Source organism: Syngnathus scovelli, chromosome 22, assembly GCF_024217435.2.
Source record: "Syngnathus scovelli strain Florida chromosome 22, RoL_Ssco_1.2, whole genome shotgun sequence".
NCBI lineage: Eukaryota > Metazoa > Chordata > Actinopteri > Syngnathiformes > Syngnathidae > Syngnathus > Syngnathus scovelli.
In genome coordinates this window covers 3,430,544-3,441,121 of record NC_090868.1, presented here as the reverse complement: position 1 = coordinate 3,441,121, position 10,578 = coordinate 3,430,544, and the positions used below count along the sequence as shown (strand labels likewise).

Here is a 10,578-nt window from a genome sequence, read left to right as displayed (position 1 = left end):
ATCCAAGTCTGCTCATTGCGATTAAAGACAAATAAAGCTTTAAAGTGTTTTATTATTTTTCAAACTTTATATTGCATTGTCAACAAATGGCAGAAAAGAGCAGTAAATAATCCACAAAAGTAAAAGTTATGAAAAATATTTGTCATTATAATGTCGCAGTCACACATGATAAAGTGTATACAGTGCATCATAAATAAATGTCGTAAATAATACAGAGCGATATTTCTTTAACGCTGCACCTTCTCCGTTCTTACATTTCAAACTTAATCGATTAAAATGCACCGAAATAAAAAAAAATCTAATTATGATGCCTCAACACATTTATGTGTGATGATCTTAAAATATTTGATAAAAATATATTTGTATTATTCAATTATGGCACATACAGTACATTATATCGGTGACATTTTTATGAATGTTGACCTGATTATTGGTGAAATCTAAATTAAGTTGGCATGCACATCTTAAAAACGAGTGTATACAATATTTACATAAAGTACATTAATAAGCAAGCTAAGTGTAAATTTACAATTTATGTTGCAGTTAGAATAAATTCACATAAACATTACAATATGCATTTATAATTGGGGGGGACCTGCTTCAAGATTATTGCGAAATAATAATGTAGCCATCCCGATTTATTTTAATTTTAATCCTCAGCACGAAAGCACCAATTAGAAACCAGAAAAATTTACAAAATGTCGTCTCTGATTAGATTTTTAAAATGTGGATGAGTCCCCAAAAAATAAAAAATAAAACATGTCGTCCTGTAGCTTTTTTTTTTTTTTTACTTGTCGCCGGAAATAACCTGTTGACAAAAAAAAGCATTTATTAAAATCATGAAGAAATAATTTCGGAGATTTATGCGTGTCCTCACATAATCGGTGCGTTTGCGTTTCCAACAATCCGGGTCGAGCCTCTTCTGCTCATCGGCGAGAGCTTTGGCCTGTAAGGTAAACACCCGACGTTCTTCGGTCCGCATTTTCTTCCAGCGCTCGCCGAGAAGCACGCTGATGGCTCTGAAACGCACCCACGTGTTTAAAACTATTGCGCAATACCGCGGCGGCGGCGCACACCAACCTGTTATCCTTGCCCGGGTGCATCTGCGTGTACTGCACTCGGAATTTCTTGGCGAACAGCATGAATGCATTCATTGGCCGCTTACACTTGGGTGTGACTTGGCTACTTCCTGGTTGGCGGACATTTTGGCTTTTGATTGGCTTGCGGTGAGGACAGCGGGAGCGGCTGGGTGTGTCGGCGTCTGTTGGGTTTGAACAAGCTTTTTCTTCACTATTCTTTTTTTATAGTGTCAATGAAAAAATGCCAAACCTTGTAATGTGTCTCGGTGTGGGGAAATGGCGCCCCCGCTGGACTGGGAGGCATAACGCCGTCGAGCCATGCTGCTCAGCAGGTAAACGGCGGAAGAGTCCAGTGGCGTGAAATCGTAACTGCGGAAAAACGCAGAAAAAAATGATCGTCTCGATCATACGTGTATGTTGAACTTTGAAATACCTTTTAAATGTGTCAAAGACAAGCGAGTCATCTGTATGTTCGGCATCTCTGTGACCCGGAGGAAGGCAAACGTCGCCTAGCTCCATTTCGTAGCCGGCTATCCCGTAGCGTACCACGGTCAAGCTCGGGTAGAATGACGACCAACCTGATTAAAAAAATGTTTTTAAAAAATGCAGGTTGTTATGGGCGAATCCTCTCTCGTACGTCTTACCTTTGTTTTTAACGTAGAACGGATGGTCAAGTTCACAGCGGGCAGTTAACAAGCTGTGTCCAAAAGCGCCGGGGTCAAAGGTCAGCTGTAAGATGGCCTGACCAGACAAGACGTTTTCGGAGTGTGCCACAAGCTGCAAACCCTCACAGCCGTAACTCTGCAAAAAGTTTTTCTTTTTAGTCCGCTATGCAAATTGCTCATACTTGGATGTTTATTATTATTATTTTTTTTAATATAATACCGCCAAGGTGGACTGTTCCTCAAGGTCAGACTGAAGGTCCTCGACTTTGCGCCACTCGACATTGGCGCCACTGTGGAAACGCAGGTGAGTACCTGCACACACAAAACAGCTTCAGAGAAAATACAAATAAAAGTACCACATCATTTGAATTTTTTTCAAATTAAATGCATTTAAATATTTGCGCGTGTACCTTTAAGAAAGCAATGCCAGGCAGTGGCAGGCCAGGAGACGCTCCAGGCTGTGTCTTCGTCATCAGACAGCGAAGATCTGGTGGACACGGCCGAGCTGCATTCGCTGCTCGTCTGTGAAAACATAAAAAAAAAAACATCATGCAACAAAGCGACTCTGAAGTGGCTCCCTCGCTTCATCCATGGTGGCTTTGCTGTACCCTGCCTCTGCTGGAGCTCGTAAGGGGGGGCCGGGCGTACGAATGTAAATCACTTCGGGCAGTAGAGGAACTGAAAATACCAAACCCAGATGTATTAGTGAAGTACTTTTGCTTGATCTTAAATGTAGATGTGTGATTCTACCTGCCGTGGGGAGAATCCTGTAGCAGAGGGCTCTGAGGCCCGGTGGCGATGTGAGCCAGCTGGGTCAACCAGCGGGTGTCACCAGACCTCCCACGACACCCCGTGCCCGCCTCTATTTGATAAATCGCTGTCATCTCTTTCTCCTCTGGAGCCTCCTCCAGGCTTGGAAGATCAGCTGAAGAAAAAGCAGAAGGATCTTTGTGTCTTTATGTCTTTTAAAGTCATTATTAATGTTATTTACCATATTCTGTTAATTCCATAGCACTCTTTGGGGTAGGTGAGGAGTCATGTGATTGGTCCTGATCCACTTCTACAATCTCTTCTGTGAGTGGAAAAAAATCGAGTGCTGATTAATAGATGTCTGACCGTTGCCATGGAGATGGCGAATACCTGTGCATTCGCAGTGGGGCTCGGTTTCCTTGAATTGTTTGAGGTTACCACTTGACAGGCCTTTGGGGATCACCACCTCCCACATCATCATGTCAACTGAAATAGTATGTGATTAGAAATGCAAATATCACACAGACAAAAACACACTAGTTCTAGTTTTTAATCTTTATTTTTTTTAACCTGCCTCCAAAACTGTTGCACAATATGGTTATCATGTGACAGGCTCTTGTTTATAAAGTTTCAGAGCGTCCGCGCATGCGCGTAACGACCCATTCATTCAACGCTGTGAATGACGGCAACAAATAACGAAAGGAGTAGTTGTAATAATGTTGTTATAACTATTTATTCAGACGATGTGTTATGAAAAGTCATATTTACGAGACATAAGCACAAGAAGGAGTTTGATTGGTCATGACATGAAAGTGCGATTAAAAATTGGGATTTCCGTCGACGAACGCGAGAAAAATGTCTATGAATTATATATATTCGTATGAAAAACGATGTCTGTGTTGAGAAAAAGTGATTAAATATAATAAATACGTCGAGTGAGTTTAGGGAAAAGGGCCGTTTCAACAAAAACAACTAACGTCAACAATGAAGCTTTAAGAGCGACCGAGCTACGGAGCTCGTATTTATGAAAAGGACAGGCCTCGTCATCTCGATCTTGTCTCGTATTTTTAAAGTTTAAAGCATACTCAGTACATTGGTGTGGTCGCTTGTCGAACTCGACGAATTAAAACGCGGAAAAGTTTTATTAAACTTTTTTCTTTACTCACCTAAACAGTGGCCTTGTGCGGAAAAGTAGGTTGGTATAAACATATCATCCTCGTCGATCCTATTGGTCCAACTTGTTGTCAATCAAAAGCTAGCAGCAGCATCATTGGTCTGTTTATTTGCAGACGGCCCTGCGTTTTAAAATCAAGATAAAAGATAAAAAATGAAAGATTAAAAATGATGATAGAACGCCTTCATTGTCATTTAACAGAGCAAAACTGTTTATTAATCGGTATCCAAGTATTTATCGATTTGATTGCAGTAATTCTAACTTTCATTTTTGTTATTGGAACCAATCAATAAAATTGTTAGGTAGGAAATTAATAAATAGGGTTGAGTTTTAATAAACCAATCTAATTATACAAGAAGGTCTAGCCTGTATTTGTTAAATTTAGTTTGATATATAAACTTGAAAAGAAAAAAAACACTGAAGCTACTTAATTTAACCGCGGGATGGCAGCAAAGATAAACACTAATCAGCAGAATTATTGTGTTTCCGACTCGCCTTTTATTTTGAAGGAGTCACAGGATGTTGCTAACTTGTCAGGCAAATTTAGCAAATCACCACTTTACACCGGCAGCGAGGCAACGTTGTTGAATCTTTTACTTTTACATTTTTTTTTTTTTTTTTTTGTTCAGTAATGTTCACTATTCGCCTCATTTTAATGCCGAATCTTGGGTTATTTGCTCCCTTTGCATTTCTTGGTGAGTTTTCCTTCGAAACTTTCTGCCACTTGTACCGTTATAGCTTTCTTGCTTGCCGCTTCCCCTTAAATCGTGCCGTCTTCTCTCAATATTTTGTCAATGAGTTATTTCGTGATATATTAGTTTGACAAATTTGTCAAAACTATGTGTAAGGTAAAACAAACGTGTCATTTTGTGTAGTATTGCATTCACACAAGCTTCCTGTTTTTGGAGAAAAAACAACCTCCCAGTCATTACATCCTGTTTATTTAAATAATATAAAATGGCTATAGAAGCTTTTAAATTTTTGTTTCCTGTTGCTTTAAGACACTTTGGTGCTTATTTATATTTTGCTTCATTGCATAAATGCTCCAAAAGTTTCAAATTGTTAGAGCAATGCACTTCCTTTGCAGATCTTTTGTCCACCAGCTTTTCCAAATGGATTTAAGTCTGGGTTGTAGAAAATGTGAAAAATGATTCCACTAAAAATGAATTTGTCCCATTTTATCGCTCCTCAAGCTAGGCGATGGAGGAGCAGCCCATTCAGTCGAGTCAGGAAGAGCGAGTAGTGTTACGAGAGGACAGCAGTCGGCGGAGACGAAGGAAAGCCATCACGTCGTCCTCCTGCGCCTCCATGGATCACGTCGCCGTGGAGTTCATCCTCCCGACACCCACACAGGGTGGCGACGCCCCTGACTCGCTGCAACTAGAAGTTGCTGGAAACTGGACAGTGGAACAGGTTGCTCATTGTTATTTAATCATCCACTCAACTTAAGGTGATTTTAAAATTCTCTCCTCCCAGGTGAAGGCTCAGGTTTGGCTCAATGCAGTGACCTCCAACCTGTGTCCGGAATTCTACCAAAGGTTTTCTCCAGACCGCTGCATACTGCTCTACCAGAAGAAAGGCAACACGTGCGAGATCTACGACAAACATCAAGTTTTCCAGACGCTGGACTGCGTTCGCTACTGGAGAGGTTTGTTTCATTCCTAATGATGAAACCACATAGGTTTTATTTTTTTTTCTCCAAAGCTTTGAAGAAAGACGTCGGCCGGATCAAGATGGTCCCTCGTCCGCAGCCCTCGGACGAGAACCTCCAGTACCAGCGCTTCCTCAACTACCTGATCGGCTACGACGTCACCGACGTCAGCAACGTACACGATGACGAGCTGGAGTTTACCCGCAGGAAGTTGCTGACGCCGAGACGCATCGAGTTGTCTGGACGCGACGCTAAGCTTTACTCCATGGACCCGTGGGTGACACACAAGGTCTTGCCGGAGCACCTTTTGGGAAAGGTCTGTTGAATTTTTGGACTCTGAGAGCCACAAAAAATTTATTTCTGTTCTTGGGCGGCTCTTTTCATCCTCTCAGGTCACCAACGGCCACATCCTGGTGGTGATCCACATCCACTCAGCCAGTCACACCATCAAGGTGTCCATCGAGGACACCCCAGCGCAGGTGTCGCAAAGCGTTCCGCTTCATCGTCTCGATTTGCTTTTCCATGACTCACATCCTTGTCGGTCCCGTTTAGGTTTTGTCCAGCTTCTTCTCCAAAATGGCAAATAAAAGAGGCTTGCTGGGCATCCCCGACAGCTCCTGCGAGACGGATTTTGTGCTACGGGTGTGCGGCAGGTTTGTTAAAAAATCGAGTCGCCAATCGACTTTGGATCGGATGAGTTAGTCCGGTTTGCTTTTGAGCAGGGAGGAGTATTTGTATGGCGAGAACCCGCTGCTCAACTTCAACTGGATCCGTCAGTGTCTGAAGAATGCTGAGGAGATCCACTTGGCTTTGGAGACCCTGCCAGACCCTGAACAGGATCTGGTTCGTGAAGAGGACTGGGCCCAAGTGGACGATTGCACTGGTGTCGCAGGTCTTCACAGTCCTCGATTTTTTTAAATTATTTTTTTATTTTTTTTAGTGAGGGTCAATTTTTGTCATTTTGGGTGTTTTCCTCAGGCACGCACGAGCAGCTGACCATCGACGAGAAGGACCACGAGCGAGTGTTCACCGTCTCCATGTGGGATTGTAACAGGAAATTCCGGGTGAAGATTCTGGGAATCGACATTCCGACTCTTCCCAAAATTCCCGACTTTGTGGTCTACATTGAAGCCAGTATCTTTCACAGTCAGCAACTTCTTGCCCAGGTGGAAAAACATTTTTTTTTTATTCAATTTATAAACATGACGAATTTTAAGCCTCGTTTTTGTACTTAAGGAGCGGACGACTCCCAAAGCCTTCAATGAAGAAGTGTTATGGAACTGCTGGTTAGAGTTTAACATTAAAATCAAGGACCTGCCCAAAGGTTCTCGTCTCAACCTCCAGGTAATCTATTTTAATCATTTTAATATGGTCCGCCTGTATTCCATATTTTCACTTCCATCATATTGTCATCCCAGGTGGTGTGCAGTAAACAACCCCAGCCTCCATCCTCCAAAAGTTCTTCCTACCAGGAGAACACATCCGGAAGTCACGACGGTAAGCCCGTGTGAAATCCCGCCGCCGAACCCTCCCGAAGCGATCCTCACCCGCTGCCGTCCATCAAGGCAAGACCAAGAGCCGGCTCTTGTACTACGTCAACCTCCTGCTGATCGACCACCGCTCGCTGCTACGCCAGGGCGAGTTCGTCCTGCACATGTGGAAAATGCCCGAGAAGAGCGAGGAGAGCAGCAGCAGCAGCATCAACGCCGACAAGCTGACGTCAGCCACCAACCCGGATAAGGTTTCCTCCATGGCCGTCGCCATCTTACTGGATACGTACTGCTACCCCGTGGTGCTTCCCAAAAGCCGCGAGCCCAGTCGGGACGGCGCCGACGGACACGAGCGAGGTCAAAGGGAGATGCCCAACCACCTGAAGAAACAGTTTGCCGCCATCGTGGCGACCGACCCCCTGCATCCGTTGAGTCCTGAAGACAAAGAGCTGCTCTGGCATTTCCGACACGATTGTATACGTGACCCCAGGTACTTGGATAGCAAACAGTAGTGGATTGCAAAAGTCTTCACACCCCTCTTTCAACCCTGTAGGGCCTATCCAAAGCTGCTGTCGTCAGTCAGGTGGGGGAAACAAGAAGACGTCCTGGCGATGCACCGCCTGTTGGAGCGCTGCACCGCATGGGACAGCAGGTAAGAAGCGCCGTTAATGTTTCTCACTTTGTTTCTCACGATCACTTTTGATCCACGTCAGCGTTTTGGACGTCGGCTTGGCCATGCAGCTGCTGGACTGCCATTACTCTGACGCTCAAGTTCGCTCCATGGCCGTGAGGAAGTTGGAGACGCTGGAGGATGATGACGTGCTGCGATACCTTCTGCAGCTTGTTCAGGTTTGTTTACTGCCAAGTGCTTCCTTAATTTTCTTTTAGAGATAATAAATGAAAATAAGACTGAAAAATATGATTTAAAAAATAAAATATGTATAAATTGTTATTCGATTATATATTTTTTTTATTTCCAAATGTCTTTTGCCATTTGTTAATCTTAATATTTAAAGTTTTTTTATTTTTACTTTTATTTTGCATTATAATTTATTTATTTCAAATCTTCATATATTTCTTTTAATTAAATTTTTCAAATATTTTTTTCTATTCATTTTTATTTTCACTTTTATTTATTTTGGGGATTTTGGCAGTTGTGGTCTTCCATAAGCAGTGTGTTTGTGTCCAGGCGGTCAAGTTTGAGCCATATCATGACAGCGCCCTTGTCAGATTTCTACTCAAAAGAGCTCTTCGGGTAAGCAGGATGAAAAATACATCATATATCATCTACAGGTAAAAAAAAAAAACAATGGCACCGTGTCTATTTTTGCCTTTCAGAGCAAGCGTATCGGCCATTTCCTCTTCTGGTTCCTCCGCAGCGAAATTGCCCAATCCAAACATTACCAGCAGAGGTTTGCGGTCCTCCTGGAGGCCTACTTGCGAGGATGCGGCGAGGCCATGCTGCAGGATTTCGGCAAACAAGTACGCAAATATTCTTCACAAACACACCACTGATTAATTAATCGCATCTTTATTCTAGGTGGAGGTGACCGAGGCTTTGCAGAAAGTCACCCGAGAGATCAAGACCATGTCCCCGGACAAATATGACGTCACCACACAAGGTTGGTTTTCAAAATGATGCTGAGAGTGTTGGAAAGTTAGCAAGAGTGTGTTTTTGCAGTGGTGGGTCAGATGCGTCAGAAGCTGGGGACACTGCAGTCATCCGGTCTTCCGCAAGGTTTCAGGGTCCCTTATGATCCCGGACTCAGAGCCGGACGCCTGCTGGTAACGGAGACGCGCGCTGTCGAAACCCACATGGGATTCCTGACTCGTTTTTTTTTGGGTTCAGATCGAGCAGTGCAAAGTGATGGCGTCCAAGAAGAAGCCGTTGTGGCTACAGTTTGAAAGGGCTGACCCCACGACCTTGTCCAAGGACCCCATTGGTATCATCTTCAAGCACGGGGATGACCTCAGGCAGGATATGCTCATCCTGCAGGTGGCGGACAGTCCTCCCCCCCCCCCCTTTTTTTTTTTGTCAATTTTTTGTGTGTGCTAAGTTTTTTGTTCCCCGCCAGATTCTGCTGATCATGCAGTCCATCTGGGAGACCGAGTCTCTGGACCTGTGCCTGCTGCCTTACGGCTGTATCTCTACCGGGAACAGGATAGGTCCGTCATAATTCCATGATTGATTTCATTCCATGTTTCATCCCCCAAATCGTCTCTCAGGTATGATCGAAATCGTGAAGGACGCCACCACCATCGCTAACATCCAGCAGAGCGTCGTCGGAAGCACCGGAGCTTTCAAAGATGAAATCCTGAATCAGTGGCTGCGGGATAAATGTGTGGGCGAAGACAAAGTATGATTTTTTTATTTTTTTTTTATAAGGCCAAATTTGGTTCATGTTTGCCTCTCACTGTTAAAAGGAAGTCGCAAAAACGACAGACAGGAAGCGGCCGTGAGCTTCGGTGGTTTCCTGTCACACAAGCTACTTTTAGACTTCGCCGTGTTTTATGAATTACAATCTTACGCAAAGTTCTTTTTTTCTAGTTTCAACAGGCCGTGGAGAGGTTTTTGTATTCCTGTGGCGGTTACTGTGTGGCCACCTACGTCCTGGGCATAGGCGACCGCCACAATGACAACATCATGATCACTGAATCTGGTAACCACGTTCAACGTTGGCTTTCAAACCAAACATATCCATGAGAATCATTTTTTTGGGGCAGGGAATCTCTTCCATATCGACTTTGGTCACATCTTGGGGAACTACAAGAGCTTCATGGGAATCAGTAAGGAGTGGGTTCCCTTTGTCCTCACGCCGGACTTCCTGTATGTCATGGGAACGTCGGGAAAGAAAAGCAGCCCCCACTTCCAGAAATTCCAGGTGCTTCAGCCTCAAGTTCTCACATTTGTGCACTTATTTCATGCTCCTTTCATTTGGGGATCAGGATGTATGCGTGAAAGCTTACCTGGCTCTTCGCCACCACACCAACCTGCTCATCATCCTCTTCTCCATGATGCTGATGACAGGTGCATAATTCAATAAGCTTCATTGTGCTGTGTTGGCCACTAGAGGGCAGTATAGTATGCTAAAATGAGTTGAAATGTAATTTCCTAATAGGCATGCCCCAGCTGACCAGCAAGGAGGACATCGAGTACATCCGCGAAGCACTCACAGTCGGCCGGAGCGAGGACGAGGCGCAGCGCCACCTTCTGGACCAGATTGAGATTTGCCGGGAGAAAGGCTGGATGGTGCAGATAAACTGGTTTGTTCACCTGGTGCTGGGGATCAAGCAGGGGGTGGAGAAACGCTCCACATGAGGAGGAAAAATTAGGCAAGATGATTCTAAAAAACACATTGACATTGTTTTTTGTGATTTAAATTTTATTGGGTTTTTCAGCTTTTTACATGAAGCCTTTTTCATTCAACAACTACCTATTGAACTCCATTCTTAGGCGTTACTGCCCTCTAGTGGTGTTTACAACACAGCACTTGTTCTAGTACAGTATTAGATTGTTTGTTTGGTTCAAAAATGCTTTGAAATATGTTTGAAAAATATATTTACTTACATGGGCTCTCTCAGGGAAATGCAGTCGGGGAGGCAGAGCCTCACCTGCATCAAAATAGTAAAATAAATTGTTAATTAAAACCCTTTTCAATTTTACTTATTTCTCCTTTGTTTTGATCTTTTCATGTCTGTGTTTTCATATTGCTTTATTGGTATGGAATCTGACCACAAGAGGGCGCACTGTGACATAAGACTGGCCTGT

The 10,578-nt window shown here is 43.7% G+C and overlaps 1 protein-coding gene and 1 pseudogene across 1 annotated transcript; one reads left to right on the top strand and one right to left on the bottom strand.

Annotated features, from left to right (window-relative positions):
• Positions 1-32: 32 nt before the first annotated feature.
• Positions 33-3,708, bottom strand: LOC125992555 (HMG box-containing protein 1-like; annotated as a pseudogene).
• A 530-nt stretch (positions 3,709-4,238) lies between these two features.
• On the top strand, positions 4,239-10,472 carry pik3cg (phosphatidylinositol-4,5-bisphosphate 3-kinase, catalytic subunit gamma). The gene is made up of 24 exons (XM_049761003.2): positions 4,239-4,363; positions 4,862-5,081; positions 5,145-5,316; positions 5,373-5,635; positions 5,712-5,798; positions 5,872-5,972; positions 6,042-6,211; positions 6,298-6,485; positions 6,556-6,663; positions 6,738-6,816; positions 6,885-7,299; positions 7,363-7,461; positions 7,523-7,658; positions 7,999-8,064; positions 8,148-8,291; positions 8,350-8,431; positions 8,491-8,594; positions 8,659-8,805; positions 8,885-8,975; positions 9,036-9,166; positions 9,358-9,469; positions 9,534-9,691; positions 9,756-9,837; positions 9,929-10,472. Exons 2-24 carry the CDS (start codon positions 4,869-4,871, stop codon positions 10,126-10,128), a joined length of 3,348 nt encoding a protein of 1,115 aa, XP_049616960.1. The 5' UTR covers positions 4,239-4,363; positions 4,862-4,868; the 3' UTR covers positions 10,129-10,472.
• The last annotated feature ends 106 nt before the right edge of the window (positions 10,473-10,578 follow it).